The 21,709-nt window shown below is 43.7% G+C and overlaps 2 protein-coding genes across 19 annotated transcripts in view; one reads left to right on the top strand and one right to left on the bottom strand.

Annotated features, from left to right (window-relative positions):
* Positions 1 to 9,454, bottom strand: part of CARMIL1 (capping protein regulator and myosin 1 linker 1) — a 312,501-nt gene extending 303,047 nt beyond the window's left edge. For 9 of the 16 annotated variants that reach the window (XR_011529654.1, XR_011529655.1, XM_070584187.1 and 6 more), the window contains exons 1-2: positions 8,904 to 9,454; positions 3,921 to 4,018 (exon numbers count right to left, since the gene is read on the bottom strand). Coding sequence is in view for 7 of the 16 variants with exons in the window: in XM_070584187.1 (XP_070440288.1) it covers positions 3,921 to 4,018; positions 8,904 to 8,943 (138 nt within the window). In the remaining 9 variants the exon portion in view is untranslated. Of the gene's footprint in view, positions 1 to 3,920; positions 4,019 to 8,473; positions 8,838 to 8,903 lie in introns of those variants that run through there. The other 7 variants (XM_070584196.1, XM_070584206.1, XM_070584199.1 and 4 more) reach the window with 6 other exon arrangements.
* Positions 1 to 21,709, top strand: part of LOC103541420 (cytidine monophosphate-N-acetylneuraminic acid hydroxylase) — a 348,688-nt gene that overhangs the window by 96,109 nt on the left and 230,870 nt on the right. The window lies entirely within an intron of this gene.

The raw sequence follows: 21,709 nt of genomic DNA, 5'->3' as shown, positions 1-21,709 counted from the left end.
GGATACTTGGGCATCAGAAGGACTGGAATTTTCTGTGCCACTGAGAAAAAAGAGCATAGCGCCCCTTGGTTCCTTTCACTGTATCATCTGTCAGTTGCTTACCATGTGCTAGGTGTTGTGCTAAGCGAAATTAAAATACACCCCAGTTAATCTTCAAAGCAGCCATTTACAAATAGATACTGTTACAATGCCTATTTCATTAGAGAAAGGAATTGAGGCTTAATATTACCAAGTAGCTGGGCTGCGGTGTGAACCAGGTGTGATTGCAATATTCAAGTCCTTAACCACTGAGCCTACTGCCTCCCTCGAGAGGGGAGGCTAAAGTTCATGTGAAGGTCATTAGAACCAGGTGGTGAGAAGAGACCTGTTGAACCAGCCCCAGCTCTCACCTGATATCCCAACTGCCAAGAAAGGAATCAGCTTTATGCTTGGCCATTCTCCGCCCTGTACCCTTGCTCCAGGCACACACAGTATGTTTCTCTAACGTGCTAAGCCCTCTCTGGCTTCCAGGCATATGCTGATCCCTTTGTCCAAAACATGTCTCTACTCTCTTCCCCTGGCAACTTCTACTCATCCATTGACCGTCAGCTTAGGTTTCCCTTCTTTCCAGTCTTCCCTGACCCACAGGCCTGAATTAGGGGTTCCATTTATGTGGCATCACAATCCCCAATCACTCCACTCGGAGCACATCTCAGAGTACCGCCTGTTGACGTTTACCTCTCCAACGAGACTGTGAGCTCTGAGTCCCATGTACTCAGAGGCTGTCTCCACCTTGTCCACACCATGTGCCTGGCACACAGTGGGTGTTCAATAAGCATGGAACAACTTAATGTATCAATCAATCAATCAAACTCAGGAAGCACTGATACGTCTAAGGTCCAAATCTCTCCAATCATTGGTTGAAAGTTTGCAACCAATGAACAAGAAGCCAAAGGATGTTTTCTTTTTCTTTTGAGCATAATAAATGGTGAAGCAGATAGGCTCCGACTGAAACAGATCAAAGTTCAAAGCCCACCTCTGTCATTAACTAGCTGGATGACCTGAAGCAAGTTATGGTCAGCCTCTGGGAATCTCAATTTCCTTAAATGGAGATGTAAACAGCACTTACCTCATAGGGTTGTTGTGGGGATCAGATAAGGTAATACATAATTAAGTGTTCGGCAGTGCGCCTAGCATCTAGTCAATGTTCAGTAAATATTATGATCATGAGAAGAAGGAAGATGAGGATAAACCCTCTACAAAAGATAAGCTATCATTGTATAAAGTCACAAAGTGCAAAACGAGGGAACCACATAACATATAACACACTCCTACGCTTTATGAGAAGGAAGGACACTAAGAGTGGTCACTGGGGGAAAAGAACAAGAAATAAAACTCAGGAAAGATAAGTTGAAAATATTAAGCCAACTCATTTATAACCTATTTTAGTGGACTGACAGACCCCAAAAAAGTCAGAAATGCACATTATAAGGAGATCCTCTAATGTTTTAAGTTATTGAATTTATCTAAATTCAGAAACTGCAAAATTAACAATTTAAGGTTAACTCATAGACCATCATGCTCAAACTTGAAGCTTGTCAGACCTTGAATATTTCGATTAATAATTCCTGCCCATGCAAGTAAGGAACAGTCAAAACAAGTTTATGCCAAGCTCCTAGAAACTGCTTAGAGTCCAGATTTGGGGAGATAAATGCTTAAATTCAAATACATTTGTAATCTGGATACAACCTTAATGGACTCCAGCTAATGTTAAGATGAGCCCAAAAAAATCTTAACATTAAGTACTAATCATACCTACTTTTAAATGGTGCTAACTTTACTATACTTGTCTTTGAAATTTTAACCTTGCAAATTTTACTCATGACATGGATTTATTCTTAGTATGATGAACAGTGCCCATACCAAATAACACGATGTATCATGTTAGACTGTTGTAGAACACTTCTAGATATTTAAGCTGTATAAAGTGGATCCATCTTGTGAAGATTTACTTTAAACATATAAAACAACACACAGGGGCCCAGCCGGTGGCGCAGCGGTTAAGTGTGCACGTTCTGCTTCGGCCACCTGGGTTCCCCGGTTGAGATCCTGGGTGTGGACATGGCACCGCTTGGCAAGCCATGCTGTGGTAGGCGTCGAACATATAAAGTGGAGGAAGATGGGCACCGATGTTAGCTCAGGGCCAGTCTTCCTCAGCAAAAAGTGGAGGATTGGCAGCAGATGTTAGCTCAGGGTTAATCTTCCTCAAGAAGAAAAATAAATAAATAAAATAAAACCTTAAAAAAAAAATAAAAAAACAAACAGCAGAAACAAAATTTCTTCTACACTACCACCACCAAAAAATACCACAATCCTATGACTGAACAACATTAGTAAAACATACTTTAAGGAAATTTACTCTTTATTAAAGCTAAATAAAACAGAATGATGACACCAATCATTTCTACTACTGGTCATCTTAGTTATGCCATCTACATGAACACATTTTGTCACAGGGTAAAAGTCACTCAAGTTTAGGGGCTGGCCCCGTGGCTGAGTGGTTAAGTTCGTGTGCTCCGCTGTAGGCGGCCCAGTGTTTCGTTGGTTCAAATCCTGGGCGTGGACATGGCACCGCTCATCAAGCCACGCTGAGGCAGCGTCCCACATGCCAAAACTAGAAGGACCCACAACGAAGAACATACAACTATGTACCAGGGGGCTTTGGGGAGAAAAAAGGAAAAAAATTTTAAAAAAAAAATCTTTAAAAAAAAAAAGTCACTCAAGTTTTCCCACTTCAATTTCTCTGCCATCCTGACTTGTACAAATAGACCACAGAGAAACAGAAGTCACCCATCAGTAGCATAACCTTCACACCTACAGGAGGAGGCAGTCAGATATTTTTAAAGATTGTCAAGCCAGAAGTTATAAGAAACACACTTCAAATTCTGTGGCAACTTCCACTGAAGAAACAGAATATCAAAAATATTCTCTTTCAATGACATATGCTTGGGATTTGTTTAAAAATACTCCAGGAGAAAAACAAACAAACTTTGGGGAGATAGATAAAACAATATTGGCAAGACACCGAAAATTGTTGAAGCTGGATGAAAAGTACACAAGGTTCAAAACGCTCTTTCTCTATTTTGCATGTTTGAAACTTTCCAGTGATAAAAAGATAAACAGAATATTCTTTCCAACAAAAACATAAACAACTTATATTCACCTAAGCTTAAATTTAGGTTTGCCACAATTTCAACCTAGAAGCCACTAAAATACCACAAAAGGCTTTTCACCTTTCTAAACATACAACTCAGTCATTGATGCTCCCTTACAACTCGGTGCCCAACAAGGTCTGACTCCCAGCAACTCCTCTCACAGCTGGAGGGAACCCCAGTCCAACCTCAGCACTAGTCGATACTGCCTCCAGCAGGCATTTCCCTCCAAAATACCAAAAAACCAGTGTACAATGACAAATGTTTTCTCCACATTCTCAGATTGTCACCCCTAAGATGGATGTGGATTTTGAGAAAATTTAATTAAATAATTAAACGGACAACAAGATGACTTTTTTTAACTCCTCCCTAAGTCCTTACAAATAAAATCACATAATCAGCCACAACAAAGATAATAAATAAGCTTCACTTAACCTCAAACTTTGAATAACTTGAAAACAGGCTCTAGCAGGTGACCAAAACATGGATGCCTCTTACAACTTTAGGGAATACAGTTTTTAAAAACTTCAGTCTCTCAAATTTAAATTCTCCTCCTTTTAGCTTTCAGCAGACAAATATTCCAATTAATCTAGGACAAAAGGTCACAGAACTTTCAAACAGAAAATAAAACACAGAACTTGTGCTGAATGAAAATTAAGCAATCAAAACAACAGAGGAGAGAAACACTTTCACTTCCAAACATTTTGTTTAAAAAACGATAATACTTACCAGGACTTTGTTTTCAACTTTGTCTCCCTTAACTTCCAACCTTACTTTCTTCTTCACTGCAATTTTTATCTTTCTGCCAATAACATCCTTTATGCTCTCTGAAAGAAGGGAATAGTTTCATTATATTCTTTTCTTAGTAAGGAAAAAGCACTGGGGAGAAAAGGGCATTTGAAGGAATATTTTTGGTTGTTTTTATTGTCTTTTGTTTGTTTATTTTAACAAGCCTGATGGATATCAGTGACCAAGTATTTAACAAATGCCTACTTTGTGTCTTCTACTCTGTGCTCAGACACTGAGACCAAGATAAAGTCATATGACAGGGGCCGGCCTGGTGGTGTGGTGGTTAATTTTGCGTGCTCTGCTTTGATAGCCCAGGGTTCACAGGTTTGGATCCTGGGCATGGACCTACACACCTCTTATCAAGCCATGCTGTGGTGGCATCCCACATAGAAGAATTAGAAGGACTTACATCTAGGATACACTACTATGTACTGGGGCTTTGGGGAGGGGAAAAAAGGGGAAAATTGGTAACAGATGTTAGTTAGCTCAGGGTCAATCTTCCTCACCAAAAAGCATACTTAAAAAATAATAATAAATAAATAAAAGCATATGACATAATACCGGCCCATGCAAGGCATGACATCATCTTGCTGGGCAAACAGGATGCACACACGAAAGAATGCGCAATGCAGGCAGTATCGTGGAGCACCATATTGCATGCAGACCATAAGCACAATAAGAATTCATATGGGGGCCGGCCCAGTGGCGCAGCGGTTAAGTGTGCACGTTTCGCTTCAGCAGTCCAGGTTTGCTGGTTCGGATCCCGGGTACGGACATGGCACCACTTGGCAAGCCATGCTGTGGCAGGTGTCCCACATATAAAGTAGAGGAAAATGGGCATGGATGCTAGCTCAGGGCCAGTCTTCCTCAGCAAAAAGAGGAGGATTGGCAGATGTTAGCTCAGGGCTAATCTTCCTCAAAAAAAAAAAACAGAATTCATAAACTCCCTTCGTTACCTGGTTGCCTCTGGCGCCCAGCAGCCTCTGTGTTTATCACACGGCCATACAATACCATTTTCAATGAGCGCCTTAACATGAAGGTTGGGAAATACGGCAAAGAACCAGCACTAGACCAAACAACTTAGCCAGGGAAGGGTGCTCCTGGCCATTTCTCCTTCGAAAATCATCACAGCACAACACCGCAAAGAGCAGTCAAAGGCAATGGAAAAGGAGGAATCAAGAGAGAAGGCAAGGGCCAGCCAGGTGCCGCAGTGGTTAAGTGCGCATGTTCCGCTTCAGTGGCCCGGGGTTCGCCAGTTCAGATCACGGGTGCAGACATGGCACCATTTGACAGGCCATGCTGTGGTAGACGTCCCACATATAAAGTAGAGGAAATGGGCACAGATGTTAGCTCAGAGCCAGGCTTCCTTGGCAAAAAGAGGAAGATTGGCCGCAGTTAGCTCAGGGCAAACCTTCCTCCAAAAAAAAAAAAAAAAAACAAGACAGAAGGCAAGACTTGAAAATTTCGTAGTGGCAGGAAGGTCTTCCTGAGTCTTCCTTCCTTTTGGCACCCCAAACTGAACAGGTCCCAAATCAAACCTATGATCTTCCCCTCCGGTCACTAACAAAGCTAGAAACCTTGCTTACCTCTAATTCCTTTCTCTCAGATAGGGAGCAATCACCTACTTTCCTAGAACAACTTCCCAAAACAGCTCCTGACCCCTGGGTTTGACCCTGCATGCAGGGCCTCAGAATCTCTCACCAAGACTAAGTCCATGATCCAAACTATCAGCCCCCGGCCCCTCCACAACCAAAGTGACCCTCCCAGAACCACAGGTCTGATTATGTCATTCTTGGGCTGAGTCACAGTCATTTTTGGGTGAACCCAAACCTTGCAGCATGCCATTCAAGGTCTTTCACATTTTGTCAGCTTAACTTCTCAGCACACACGTAAAGATCCAATCATCCCTATCATCTCCATCTCCCTCACCCTCAGGGTTTTGTATATATTATTCTCTTTCCTGGGATGCCCTTTCCCTGGTATTCTCCTGGTTACATTCGACTTAGCCTTCAAAATATAGCAACCTCCTCTATACTCCCATAGCTCTGTATTCTGCATGATAATCATTTGGGTTCATTCATATATTCAATAAACATATACACACAGGAGTATCTCCTGTGTGCCAAGCAATCCAGGAGGTGCTAGGATAGAGATGGCCCTTGTCTTTCCCAGGAGCTGACAATCTAGTGAAGGAGATGGACGAATGCCATTAAGTGAATCTGCACTCACTACCATGAGATTATGGAGCAGCTACATGAAGGCTTCAGGGAGGAGGGGATTCCTGAGCTGAATCTGGAAGGAACAGGAAATAGACCAGAGGTTTCCAAAGCACAGTGTACAATACAATCCATGGAGGTACAGGAAGAAAATAAGAGAATTTTTACTTCTATGTGCAATGTGTGTTTTAGTTTATGTTCCAGATTATACACACTAAATGAAGCATGCAGCTTAACAAATAAATAGATATGTTTACTAAGGGGTGGATCAAATTATTCTTATTGGAAACCCACCACAAAAGCTGACAACCACCAAGTTAGATAAGAGTGAAGAAGGGGAGGAAAGGGCATTGCCAGCCTAGAGAAGGGCATGGAAAAGTGAGAAAGCACAGCTCGTTCAGGGAACAGGAATGAGGTGGGATGTTTGGGAGGAGAGGGGTATGCGGGAGAGCTCACTTCACTGGGAGTTCTCTATGTAGCTCCTATCTTATCAGAACTCAAAACAAGTACAGGCTACTCGTCCCTCCCCCAAAAAAGTAGTGTGGGAAATGAGCATCTGAAATGACGTAAGACTATATACACATGGAAAGAGACTGGAAAGTTATATACCAGAAGATTAAAAGTAGATATCTGGGAGCAGTAACATACGTGACCAATAGTCTTCCCTGCATTTAAATTCTTTTATTAAAAGCTTGTATTACTTTCATAATCAGAAAGATACACAGTACGTTTCTTAAATGCCTTGGAGAATTAGTTTAAGGGAATATACTGTGGTTTTCACATGGCTGCCATTTTGAATTGATGAGAGCAAGAAACTCTTGGGAGCACTTGAAATTAGCACAGGAAAGGCAGGTGCAGGAATTTGCCCCAGCCCAGCCTAATTAGACCACTTATAGGCCCAGAAAAATCCTACTGGGCATATCACAAAAGCCTGTGTCACTTGGTTGAAAGATATGAGATGGGCAAGGCTCAATAAACACAAAAATTCCATTTGTAGATAAGGGTTAAATTCAACATTTACAATATACCCAAGTATTTATTTCGAGAACCATCGATATAAACCAGGTCCCTTATCCCCACCCTGTCCTTCACAACCCTTTCTCTTGGATTCAATTACCTAAATTTCTCATCACCAGGCTCAAAAACAACTAATTTAAAAATCTGCCATCCTCGTTAGATATCCTTAACCTCTGGCCAGCAAGGCAAATCCTCCCCTAAACTCTTTCTCGGAACTCTGGAAGCATCTTCAGAGCTCCGGGCATTCGATTTCTCTTCTAGGTAGAGTGTTAGACAGATCTCAGCCTCCCAGAGCAGGATGGACCACTCACTCCAGCAAAGGCAGCTAATGTTTTATCTCGGGAGGGGATTCCACAGGCTTGGAGAGAGGGAGGAGGCTGGAGTATGATGGGGAGACAAGGCGGGTAAGTTCATACCCCATATTTGGATAAAGAGTTAGGTGTTGCGGTTTTCTAAAATTCAAGAAAAGCAGAAGTTTCCATACAAACCAGCGAGAGCTTCTTTACGTCAAGTTTTATCTGCTGAGTTAGCAGTCAGTAATGGAAGAGCACACACGAACTTCTCCAAAGTACTATGGCTAAAAGGAGCACAGAGGGGCAAATTCCTCAAGTGCAGATGAACGAGCGGTTAGAACTTCCTCCTGTGGTCAGCACTCATTAAACAGCATCTTTCTGAGCTGTAGGTTGGGTAGTGTGCCAAGGATGGTACAGCCAGGAATATAGGTCAATGGGGCTCAAAACATGCGCGCACACGGACACACATACCTTGTCGCGATACAGCATGCTGCACGCACACACACACAAGCTTAAACGCTGGGTTTTCAGAACACTCTCCCTCCATCTCATTTTAGCGCTGCCATTTTAACCCTCCACATAATTAACTTAAACCTCCAGACGTAAAATCCAGCCCCCCCCCCCAAAAAAAACCCCCAAGGGACTCAAACAATGGGTCACCTTGCATAGGGTAGCACACATAGGGTTCCCTAAGAGACGGGCGAGGGTGGGCGGAGGGGGGCCAAAGAATCTGCAGGTTAATTATTATTAAAATAAGATTTGTATCATTAACCCTGGATTTCCTGGCCCCAGTTTGCGTCAGTCCTGTAACCCTTTCGCTCCCAGCTCGCTAAGCGAAGCCACGCCTTGCCAGACTCACTCATTACACCAGACTAGCAACCCCATCCCCCTAGTCTGTACGTCAGAGGGGTACCTCCTGCGGGATATTCGGGGAGGGGGTGCCTGGCACGTGCCCGAAACGACCTACCGTGCTCCCGCCAGCCGTCCTTGCGCTGGGCTGTCTCGGAGTTTCCTGAGTTTAAGGCACTGGGCTGGGCGCTGTAAAGGTTCCTCCTAGCTTCCAGAACTCCCAAGACCGAGGCAGCCTGCCCCCTGCTTCTGCCAACCTCGACCCCCGAGTCGTGGCGGGAGGAGGCGCCCCGGGCTCCCAGCCGACCCAGCGGAGTCCGCTCCCGGGCTCCCGATCCCTCCCCACGCCAGCCCTCTCTGGACTTGGCTTTTCAGGCGGTCAAATGGGAGCAAACTTCCCGGCGGCCCCGAGCGCCCCTGCCCAACACCCCTCCGACCTAAGGGGCGCCGAGAGTTCGCGGGACCTGCGAGAAGGCAGAGGTGGGAAGGGAGGTGGAGGTGAGGAGTACGCAGAGGCAGAAGGAAATCAACAACCGCGCGACTCTTACCTATCAACTCCCTGGGAACCTCGGAGCTCTCCTCGGTCATGGTTGCTCTCTAGGTGCGGGGGGGGGGATTGCAGGTCCAACTCTGATTGACGGCCCCCCGCCCGCCCCCGGACCCCTCAATTTCTCAGAGGCAGATGCAGCTTGCAAATAGGAGTAGGCAAGCAAGCGGGGGCGGAGATACAATTTTGCCGCGCCCCCCGCCCCACCAAAAAAAAAAAAAAAAAAAGAGTTGCAAATACGAGCTGGGTTTGCGGCGGCTGCTACATGACGCCTCCTTGCAGTTCCCGGCGGCGGAACGGAGCCCCGGCAGGATTCGCGAGGGCGCGGGGCGCTGCGGCGCGTGCTGCTCCCGGCTCGCTGCTCCCGGCGGCGCCGCTCCGGCCCGTCTCCGCGCCGCACCTACGGCCCTAGGTGAAAGCGGAAGGCGTGGGGAGAGGGCGGGGAGAGCGGCGCAGGGCGCGGGGCTGGGGTTTCCTCGCTCTCCCGCCGGGCTCAGGCGGGGCGGGGGCAGCTCAGGCCCTCCTCCTTCTCCTCCTCCTCCTCCTTCGTCTGCTCTCCTCCTGCTGCGTCTTCTCCTCACCTCGCGAGAGCCGGCCTCTGCCCGGGTCCCAGGCCGGCCTCCCGCGCCCGGGCGCTCGTTCCCCGGCGCGGGGCTCACACCCGGCACGGCTGCGGCGCGGGGCTGCGGCGGCGGCGGGCAGGCGCCCCTCCTCGCAGCCTCCCTCCCTCCCCGCAAAAGACCTGCGTCTGGAGAGGGGGCGAGGGAGCGAGGGCGCGCGCGAGAGCCCGGGAGCCATCTGCTGGCTGCGACGGAGAGCCGGCTGTGCAGGGGCTTCCCGATTCCCTGTCCCCACCTCCCGGCGGGCCGAGGGAGCCCGAGGATGCGGGACTGCAGATGCTGCAGACCCGTCTGCGCGGAAACCGGCTCTTTCGGGGATCCCTGTACGCACTTTCCTTTTGCAGCCCTCCCTGTCACAAGTTGTTTTATCAGCATTATTAATTTTCCATTTCTAGTGAGCAGGATCTAGACAAACCTGTAAATACTAACCACATGGCGAGAAGACACTTTTTTGGGGGCTCAATGGGCGCTCTATAGCTGCCGTTAGCAATCTGAGACGTTCGAGTTGTAAGAGCGCCTGGAAAATGCCTTTTCTTCTTGGCGGAACCTCCTTTAACCCCAGGGTATATTCGGGCAGCTAAGTATTATTCACAAAAGGCTGAATAAGGCTGCTGTTAGGTCTGATTCTACCTGGCCCAACTCCCTCCGACTTCCCTGGGCTCCACCCCCAGAGACACAAGTTCAGGGCCAAGAATACTTGTGAGCGCCTCCATTGCTGCCTTATTCCCTGGCGGCTGGGAATGTCTGTCGAGCCAGAGTCTATTTTGAAAGGACAGAAAGAAGAGAGGGAGGAAAGGAAAGGGAATCCCACGCATTGGTAGTCTAGTTTTAAACACTGCTGTCGACCTTGGATCCCCGAGCATAATCTTCAGCCTCTCAGCCAGGCGTGACCATTAAGGCATTTGCTAATCTGACCCCTCGCCACCCTTCTACCCTCTGCCACTGCCCACTCTTACAACCTGACTCCCTTCAAGACTCTGCTATTTGCTTTTCCCTTCCCCTTAGGGTTATCTGATTCTGCTCTATGTTTTCAATTCCAGCCCAATGTGTACCTTCTTTGTGAAGATTTTCCAGGGTTTTTCAGATCACTGTGATCGCTCTATTCAAAACCTCTAGAATATATTGCCTAAAACACTCCTGTAAGCCCAACCCCACAGTGCCTTGTTTCATTGCTTGTGTGTTTGTCTAGTTGTACTATTTAACTCCTGCATTGTTCCCCGGGTTTGGGTTTGTCTGCCCAACTAGACTGTAGGTGATGGGAAGAAGGCAGGACTTTATTGCAGTTTTCAACCTCCTCAATACCCTTGTGCAAAATAGATATTCAATAAACATTTGTTAACTGATTCGTTTTCAAACTTTAGACCTTAGGCTCCTTACTGTTTGTCTCAAAAGTTGGCGATTTCTTTAAGCTAGACATTTCCTTTATGCATTAAATACGTTTTTTATGCAATCAATGGAAATGAAACTCTCAAAACTGTCTTCCATTCAACTATGTGTGTTAAAGACGATTTTTCTGGTACCTTCTAATGAAGTTTCAGAAATAGCCCTGAAGGGTCCAAACCGTGAGGTAACTCGTGAAAATAAAGACAAAAGTTTTTTTTGTTTGTTTGTTTCCGGTAGCTTGGGGTGGTGGAAAGAAAGGAAAGGCTCTACAGCAGTCCTGTAATTCAGCCCTCCTGGGCATCTTTTACAGGAAGCTGGGGTTTCAGTAGAAGCAGCAGGTCTTTTTCACGGCAGCAGGATTCCGGCAGGCTCCTGCACCTCAGAAGGCGTAGATTCAAATGAATCTGCTATCCCCGTGCTCAAAATGATTGACTGATTTCCAAAACCAAAGTCTTTGACTGGTGGGTGCAAAACTCAAATATGTTTCAGAATCGCAGGCAGAGAACTCCAGGGAGCACTGCTGATAATGCTGTAAAGCCCAGCAAGCAGTATATATCCCCACCACTGTACCACCGTGGTGCCAGTTTAGAGACTGTGTTTCAAATTCTGAAATGTGTGCTTGATCTGAAGTCTGCCCAGCCCTCCACTGCGCCTCACTGTCCTCAGGGTACCTCCCTCCAATGTCTGTACTTTCAAGTTCATCCCTGGCCACATTAGGAGAGTGGTTAAACCACTACAGGAAACTGATGGCCACTATAAATGTGATCAGCTATAGCTTCGTCTAAGTAAATATTTATACGTGCCTGTGTTGAAGCATTATAACTAGCACTGATAAACTGAAATCTGTTAGAAAGGAAGAGAAAGCTGGTTTGTCAGAGAATCCCACTGCACTTGAACTTTTAAAGTGTTAAACACAGTCGCGATAAATTTAACATATACTGAGTAACAAAATCATTTTGGAAGATTATGTGTGGACTTTTATTTTTAGTTCCTAGGCATATGTTCATATCTGTGTAGTATATCTTGTATTGCATTACAGTAAGAAAATACTCTCTGAATTAAAAAATCTACTGAAAATATGTAATATCTATAATAATCTAACACACTATCATTAGAACCATATCATATAATGATTAAACCCATGGAGACAAAACAAACAAAAACCTTAAGAAGAAATCAGTAAGCTAACAAAAAAATCCACAAACTTACCCAAGTCAGTTTCTGATCTTGCCTACTGCATTGAGAACTGGTTTTAAAACTGGAAGATATTCAGATATGTGGGAACCAACAGCCTTTCCATTCCCCAAGTAGTAATTTGCAGACTGACTTCCCACCCTTAGCAACCACCATTGGTCAGGGGCCTTCTTAAGGAGGTGTGTGTTTCTCAACTGAGTTAATGTAGACCTTTTAGGAGAAGTACGCAATGTAACACCAAGCTTGCAAACACCTCTAGGAAAAATTACTTTATCTCTGATTAGAAGACAATGAGAGGTAAATTACATGAGATTTGCTTGAAAAAATAATCCAACCAGGGGTGTTTGTGGGGTAGGGTGAGGGGCCTGCATAGGGATGATGAAACAAGATTGGTCTTGATTGGTTTTTGTTGTAACTGGACAATGGGTACATGGGAGTTCATTACTCTCCCTTTTATGTATATTTGAAATGTTCAATCATCATCATCATCATCATCAGAACAAATCCTTGATAGATATGACTGACCAAGAAGGAGGAAAGTCAATTCAGTCATTAATTCAGAAAAGATTTATTTGAGTGTGCCATAATCAGAGTTCATGGTCATTCTGTGGTTTTCCATATTCAGAACACTTAAGCACTTCAATAATACCATATCACCTTGATTCAAAGAAGCATTTTTTTCTCATTTTAACATTAATGAAATCAGAATGCATTTTATAACTGGTGTGGACAATGAATAGCATGCTTCTCACACCCCACCCCCAACACAAATACAAAATCTGCTATCAAATCACTGGTGCATCTAATAGCTGATGACCTCTGACAAGTGAGGAAATAAGGGTTTATGTTTGAGCTACCCAGTGACCCCTTGAGTTAGAAAGTATAATTGCTATATCTTTTTCACAATGAGGAAATAAGTTCAGACTTGTGGAATGACTTACTCAAAGTCACATAGCTCATAAGAGTCAAAGCTTGAACCTAGAATTGAGATTTGCAGGCCAAGGTTCATTTTACTACACCACTTTACCAGGTTCTTGGTCTGTGTTCCATGGAAAGTGTAAAGATGGCCAGGGCTTGGCCCCACCCACCCACAAGGAGCTCCATCTCTAGGAGGAAGATCAAGGTGATCTCTGTTTGCTCTGTAGCTAGTCCAGTGCCAGCCACATAGTAGGTGGTGAATTAGTTGAATCTAATTGAATTGAACAATTTTAGAAAATAATAAAATAAATGCAAAATGTTCTACATAGGTGCTAAATGGTGTGTCCAGTAAATGCTCTAGAAATTCAGAGAGATGGTGGAGGAGAGAACACTAAAAGGAGGAGATGTGCCTTTATAAATTCACTCAACAAATGTGAATTGAGCACTTACTATTTGCCAGAGGATATACTGGTGAATTATACAGGTGCTTCATGGAAACTTCATGAAGCAGTCCAGGAAGAGACACAGAGACAGAGACACAGAGAGAGAAACAGGCAGTTGCCCTAAGTGCTGAGGTGGGGAAAAACAGGATATTATGGGAATGGGGGGTGGGGAGGAGGAAAGAAAGGGAACGGAAAAGTTCCTGGTAGAAGGAACAGCATATGTGCAGGCCAGAAGACAAGATAAAACATGGAGAAGCTGAAATCAATTCAGTGGGTTTTAATCAATGGAGATAGGAGGGAAGAGAAGGTAAAAAACCGACCATAGCATGTAGGACCTGCTGAACCACTAAAAGAGTTAGAATTTATCCAAAGAGCAAAGGGGAGTTCTTGGGAGATTTTTAAGGAAGGCAATGTCACAATCAGATTTTCCTGTTTAGAAAGAATACCTGGTTGGATTAATAGAAAAGACTGGAAGGGAGGCAAGACTGCTAGAAGCAGAGAGAGAAGTTAGGAGGCTGTTGCAGTAAATGACGCAAAAAACCATAGTAGTCTGAGCCAGGGGAATGGCAGGGGAATGGTCTGATCTGAGAGCTGTGGATAGGGGAAGGAAAGAAGAAGGAGAAGATGAGGCCCAGGTTCTAGGTGGGTGAATGGGCAGGAGGTAGTAATCAACAACTGGGAAAGCAAGCACTGAGAAGAACATATGTGGGGAATCAAGATGAGGGGTGCAGGTTTGATCTGAAGAGTTTGAGGCGCCTATGGGCCATCCAAGAGGAGATGCTCATTAACTGGCTGGATATGGAAGTCTGAAATTTAGGAGAAGTTCTGGCATGTAGACTCAAGATTCATCGACATACGGTATTTGAAATTATGGGATTGAGTAGGAAAATCTAACTTATCGGAATAGATGACAATGGGAGGTACATGGTTATTCAAGAGCAAGTCCCTCTCAAGAAGTGAGTGAGATCTAACCAGGAAAGTGTGGAATGTGAGAAGGAAAGAATTTGAATGGAACTGTAAAGAATAACAGGCCATCACACAAAGAGGAGCTGCAAAGGAGACAGTTTAAGTTATCTATTATTGTGTAATAAATTACCCCAAAACTCAGCAGCTCAAAACAACAAACATTTAACAAGTCAAAGATTCTGTGGGTCAGGAATTTGGGAGCATCTTGGCTGGGTGGTTCTGGCCCAGTCTCTCATGAGGTTGGGTCAGGCTGTCAGGTGGGGCTGCTGTCAACTGAAGGCTCGACTGGGGCTTCACTTGGAGTTGGCAGGTGCCAGTTCCTCATTGGTTGTTGGCTGAAGCCTCAGTCCCTCAGGACATACAGGGCTGCTTGAGTGTCCTCATGAAGAGCACCTGGCTTTCCCCAGAACGGGTGATCCGAGAGAGAGAGAGAGAGAGCCAGAGAGAGAACGAGACATGCCAAGAGAAAAGCCAAGACAGAAAATGCAGCACCTTTTATTACTTAATCTTGGAATAATACACCATCACTTCTGCTATATTTTACTGGTCACATGGATCAGTGGGTCAACCCATGTCAATGAGGAAGGTGACTACACAAGGATGTGAATACCAAGGGCAGGGATCACTGGGGGTGTCTTTGAAAATGGCTACTACAGAGACAGTGAAGGACCAACCAGCAGAGAAGTAGTAGGAAGATTAGGATGGAATCCTGGTTAGGAAAATAGGATGTCAAGTTGGGAAGACATGAAAAAATAGTATTTCAAGAAAGGGGGAAAGGCTAACAGTGTCCTATGCTGCTAAAAAGTCAAATGTGATAAGGATAATATGTAATACTTGAATTTAGCAGTAAGAGAATACTGGTTTTGTGGAGATATTAAATTTAGTAGGATAATGGGGGAAGAAGAAAAATTGCAATGGATTGCAGAATGATTAGGAGATGGAAAGGAGAGGAAAACTGAGTGCAGATGACTCCAGAATTGGGGGTATGAAGGAGAACAGAAAGGTAGGGCAGTAGCCAAGGGGCTAGATAGGTGACTTTCTGGTAAACATAGAGGATTTGGTACGTACCTTTATGCAACTCTGCTTCTTCCCAATGAAAGTGGAAGAAAAAGAAATGCATGGAGTCCCTAATCTCATCTCTGAAGTTTTGTTGATAATATTGTATTAATATTGTCTCGTCAACTTATGAGATGGTAACAATAGGGGAAATTTTGGGGGGTGGAAAGTGAGGGGGTATGAGATCATAGAAAATATATTATTGAGGGCTGGCCCGGTGGCGCAGCAGTTAGGTGCACACTCTACTTTGGCGGCCCGGGGTTCGCCAGTTCGGATCCCAGGTGTGGACATGGCACCACTTGTCAAGCCATGCTGTGGTAGGCATCCCACATATAAAGTAGAGGGAGATGGGCACGGATGTTAGCTCAGGGCCAGTCTTCCTGGGCAAAAAGAGGAGAATTGGCAGCAGTTAGCTCAGGGCTAATCTTCCTCAAAAAAAGAAAAACAAAGAAAATATATTATTGGTCTCTGCCTGTCATTCCTGTCACAAAACTCCTAAAACCCTTGTAATTTTCCAAATAATAAGAACATTAGCAGTACCTCTTCTTCTAATATTTGGTTTTCGTCCCCATCGCTGACACAGGGCTCCTAAAACTCTTTTAAATTCCCAAGTGATAAGAGCACTAGGAGCATCTTTTGTTCTAATGAGGAGGCTCTGGGTGGCTCCTGGCTGGCTCCTGGATGGGGGCTGGTCACTGGAAAGAACAAGTCATAACTAGAAGCCTGGAATTTTCGGCTCCAGCCCTCATCCTCCAGAGACAAGAGAGGGGCTAAAAATGAAGTTCGTAATTGATCACGCCTACGTGATGAAGCCTCCATAAAATCCTGCTGTATAGGGTGTGGAGAGCTCCCTGATGGGTGAACACACCCTCACCAGGAGGGAGACTCACCCCAAATCCACAGGGACACAAGTTCCTGCAGTCAGGACAGCCCCCAGACCTCACCCTCTGTGTCTCTTCATCTGGCTGTTCATCTGTAGCCTTTACGATATCCTATAATAAACTGGTAAACATAAATAAGTGTTTCTCTGAGTTCTGTGAGCCACTCTAGCAAATTAATCCAAACTGAGGAGGGGTCACAGAGACCTCTGATTTGTAGCCAAACAGGACAAAAGTTGTGGGTAACCCAGGGATCAACTAACTGCAATTAGCGTCTGAAGTGAGGTGGGAACAGTCTTATGGGACTGACCTTTGGGATCTGACGTTATCTCCAGGTAGGTAGTCAGAATTGAGTTAAATTGTAGGACACCCAGCGGGTGTCCCAGAGAATTGCTTGGTTTGGGGAAAGACCTCCACATATTTGGTGACCAGAAGTGTCAGAAGTGAAAAGTTCTGTGTAAAAGTAAATTCACAAGAAAGAAAGACGCAGCAGGGAAGAACTGGGTTTTCCCCTCACAGAAGGAGGGAAACTGGTTTTTTTCCTTTACAGGGGATATATGGAAACTCTTTGTACTTTCTGTTCAATTTCTCTGTAAATCTAAAAATAGTCTATTAAAAATAATCTTTTATGGGGCCAGCCTGGTGGCGCAGCGGTTAAGTGCGCACGTTCCGCTTCGGTGGCCCAGGGTCAGCCAGTTCAGATCCCGGGTGTGGACATGGCACTGCTTGACAAGCCATGCTGTGGTAGGCATCCCACATATAAAGTAGAGGAAGATGGGCATGGATGTGCGCTCAGGGCCAGTCTTCCTGGGCAAAAAGAGGAGGATTGGCAGCAGTTAGCTCAGGGCTAATCTTTCAAAAAAAAAAAAAATAGTCTTTTATTTAAAATAGTGTATTAATTTATATTAAAAATGCTTAAAACCACAAGGACAAAAAATATGGATGATAGTAGCAAATAAGAAAATTCAACATTTTGGAACCTAGGGAAACCAATGAAGGAATGGTAACTGACTTAACAGATCAAAGAAGGATAGATTCTAAGCCAGCAGGGAGAAAGGAAATAAAAAGCAAGCTAATTTCTGTAGCAGAACCCGAGAAAAATCTCAGGAACTAGAGACGCAATTACGTCTGAATGCAGAAGTGCAGAATGAGAGAATGACAAAAAAAAAAAAAAAAAAAAGCAGGAGGATTGGTAAAAACTTTTTTTTTTTTTGAGGCAGATTACCCCTGAGCTAATATCCACCACCAATCATCTCCTCTTTTTTTGCTAAGGAAGATTGGCCCTGAGCTAACATCCATGCCCATCTTCCTCTACTTTATGTCTGGGACACCTGCCACAGCATGGCTTGATAAGCAATGTGTAGGTCCGTATCCCGGATCCAAACTGGCAAACCCTGGGCCACCAACATGGAGCATGCAAACTTAACTGCTGCACCACCTGGCTGGCCCCAGGATTAGTAAAGTCTTTAACAGGAAGAGTTAGACACTTTATTGATCCTTTTGTACCTGACACAGCCAGTCAACTACCTGTACTTCCCCCACTCCCCTCACCGCCAAACAGCTGCCTAACATTGGAGGTTTACTCTTGTGAGAGATTGAATCAAAAAGGACAGAGTCTTGGAACAGCAGAGAGTAAAACTCAGAAGTCATACCATAACAGAAAGGGAGAAATTCAGAGAAAATCAACCTCCTAAATATAAATCCCCCACAACCTCTTTCTTTGCTTGGTTCTCAAAAGTGTAGCAGAAAGGCTTATAATCCCAGGCAGAGGATTAGCGAATTCGTCTCTTAGGTTATTGACTATCATTAAAAGAAAAACCTGTGGGTTACTAATATATGGGGATTTGCCAATGAAAAGGCCAGTTCCCCATCTGCCACCCCAAATTTAACCCTACCAGTTGGTAAGTCCTGTCCATTCATGCAGAGCTTCAGAGCATCTTTGATATGCCTCACTGTTAAAAATGGACATCCAAGGCACACTGATGTTGGAGGAAAGCCTCTATCATAGAAGCCTGAGACCCAAACAAACCAACTCTAGCAATGGACATAGACAAGCATGGGAACAAAAGAAAACTTAATAATCTATAGTGAGGGAACTTCTGCTTCTGGTCATGATGGAATAACAAGGATTGGACATTGCCTCCCATTAAAAACTAGAAAGATGGGGGCTCTCCAGTGGTATAGTGGTTAAGTTTGTGCATTATGCTTTGGCAGCCCAGGGTTTGCTGGTTTGAATCCTGCGTGCAGACCTACACACCACTGTCAAGCCATGCTGTGGTGGCATCCCACATACAAAATAGAGGAAGACTGGTACAGATGTTAGCCCAGTGACAATCTTCCTCAAGCAAAAAGAGGAAGATTGGCAACAGATGTTACCTCAGGGCCAATCTTCCTTACCAAAAAAAATGTAAATAAAAAATAAAAAATTACTAACAAAAACCTAGAAAAATGTACAAAATATAAGAAACTACTATTTTTCAGACATTGGACATCAGATAGGACAGGACTGTGATTCTTGAAAGAAGGGAAGCAAACAAAGTAGCCACTATGATTGCCCCAGATATCTGCTTGGAAATAACTGGATGGTGGGTGCAAAAAGAGGATCCTAAACGGAGTCCACTGAGTCCAGGAGATGTGAAGTTTGGAGAGGCAGAAGTGGAGTTCTAAGGAGGAAGGAGCTGTGTGGAAAAGAGCTCCAGAAATCTGCAGAGGGGTTCCCTCGAGTCTTTGCTGAGACGAGGCCAGACAAGCATAGGGTGAAACTCCACTAAGGTCAGGCAGAAAACAACTGGGGCCTTGTAAGCGGAGCCATTCCTGGAGCTTACACAGAGCCAGGAGATGTTTGATCTCAGACCAGCCAACGTGGGGAGCCGTCTGTTCTCATCCTTTAAAAACTGTAAAAAAAAAAAGAGAAAATAAAGTCCAAAGCAGGGGCCAGCCCCGTGGCTGAGCGGTTAAGTTCGCGCGCTCTGCTTCAGTGACCCAGGGTTTCTCTGATTCCGATCCTAGGCATGGACATGGCACCGCTCATTGGACCATGCTGGGGCGGTGTCCCACATGCCACGGCTAGAAGGACCCACAGCTAAAAATATACAACTACGTACTGGGGGACTTAGGGGAGAAAAAGGAAAAATAAAATCTTTAAAAAAAAAAAGTCCAAAGCAGGTAGAAGCAAGAAAATAATACAGACATCAATGAAATTGAAAATGGACAGATAATTTTTAAAAATCAATAAAACCAAATCCAGTTCTCTGGGGGAAAAATCAATAAATTTGGTACAACCCTAGATGGATTGATCAAGATAAAAAGACAGGAGATTAGAAATTACCAATATTAGGGGCTGGCCCCGTGGCGGAGCGGTTAAGTTCGCGCACTCCGCTGCAGGAGGCCCGGTGTTTCGTTGGTTCAAATCCTGGGCGCGGACATGGCACTGCTCGTCAAGCCACGCTGAGGCAGCATCCCACATACCACAACTAGAAGGACCCACAACGAAGAATATACAACTATGTACCGGAGGGGCTTTGGGGAGAAAAAGGAAAAAATAAAATCTAAAAAAAAGAAAAAAAAGGAATTACCAATATTAGAAATGAAAGGGGGGACCGGCCCCGTGTCCAAGTGGTTAAGTTCGCGTGCTCTGTTTTGGCAGCCCAGGGTTCCGCTGGTTCGAATCCTGGGTGTGGACATGGCACCACTCATCAGGCAACATTGAGGTGGCATCCCACATGCCACAACTAGAAGGACCCACAACTAAATATACAACTATGTGCTGGGGGGATTTGGGGAGAAAAAGGAGAAAAAACAAAAGATTGGCAACAGTTGTTAACTCAGGTGCCAATCTTTAAGAAAGAAAAAAAATGAAATAGAAAAATCTGAAGAACCCTATACCTATTAAAGAAATTTGCATTTGAAATTTAAAATCTTCCCATAAGGAAGAGGAGAAACAATTACATCAATTATCTCAATAAATAGGCACACACATACACACACAGAGAAACAACCATAAGACAAAATTCAACACCAATTCATAATAAAAATGCCAATAAACTAGGCATAGAACAGAATTACCTCAACTTGATAAAAATGCATCTATGAAAAACCTACAGCTAATATTATATTTAATGGCAAAAGACTGAATACTTTTCCCCTGAAATCAAGAACAAGATAAGGATATCCACTTATACTTAATATTATGCTGAAAGTATTCACCATTCTACTAAAGCATGAAAAATAAACGAAAGTTGTAATGATGAGAAAGGAAGAAAAAGGTGTCTTTATTTGCAGATAACATGATTGTGTACATAGAAAATCCTAAACAAACTACAAAAAAGCTACTAGAAATGAGTTTAGCAAGATTGCAGACACAAGGTCAATATGCAATCAATTATATTTCCATGTGCCAGCAATGAAAAAAAAATTAAATTATTGTTTACAATATCACCAAAAAACATTAAATACATAGGGATAAATTTAATAAAATATTAAGACATGAACAATGAAAACTACAAAACACTCATGAAAGAAAGTAAAGATCTAAATAAATGGAGAGTACATTAATAACCATGGATTGGAAGATTCAATATGGTTAAGATGTCAACTCTCCTTAAACTGAACTAGAGATATTAATGAAATCTCAATAATAATAGTAATAGGATTTTCTGTAGAAATTAACAGGATGATTCTAAAATTCATATGGAAATTCAAAGGAACTAAGATGGCCGAAACAATTTCAAAAAAGAATAAAGTTGTAGAACTTATATTACCTAAATTCAAGACTTACTTTAAAGCTATTATAATTAAGATGTGCGATATTGGCATAAGAACAGACTTATAGATCAATGGAACAGAGGAGAAAGTGCAGAAATAGAGACACACATGTTTGATCCATTGATTTTTTTTTACAAAGGTGCCAAGGTAATTCAGTGGGAAGCAACTGCAACAAACGATGCTGGAATAACTGGCTATCTACAGGGAAAATGATGGTCTTTGACATTTCCTCATGCTGTAACAAAAATTAATTTCTAACTAGAACAAAAACTAAATGTAAAAGTTAAAGCTGTAAAAACTCCTGGATGACAACAAAGGAGAAAATCTTCATGGCTTTGAAGTAGCAAAAAATTCTTGGATGTTACACATAAAGCACAAGTCATAAAAGAAAAAATTGATAAATTGAACTTTACCAAAATTGAAAACTACGGACCTTTGAAAAGGGAGAACATTTTCTCAATACATATATCCGACAAAGGATGGTTATATGGAACGTGCAAACATCTCTTACAACTTGATAAAAATGGGCAAAACATTTGAACATTTTCCTAAAGACATGTACAGATGGTCAATAAGCAGATGAGA

The sequence above is a fragment of the Equus przewalskii genome, chromosome 19, assembly GCF_037783145.1.
Source record: "Equus przewalskii isolate Varuska chromosome 19, EquPr2, whole genome shotgun sequence".
NCBI classification, from domain to species: Eukaryota; Metazoa; Chordata; class Mammalia; order Perissodactyla; family Equidae; genus Equus; species Equus przewalskii.
The sequence above is the reverse complement of the archived record's forward strand: the minus strand, read 5'-3'. Positions and strand labels throughout refer to the sequence as shown.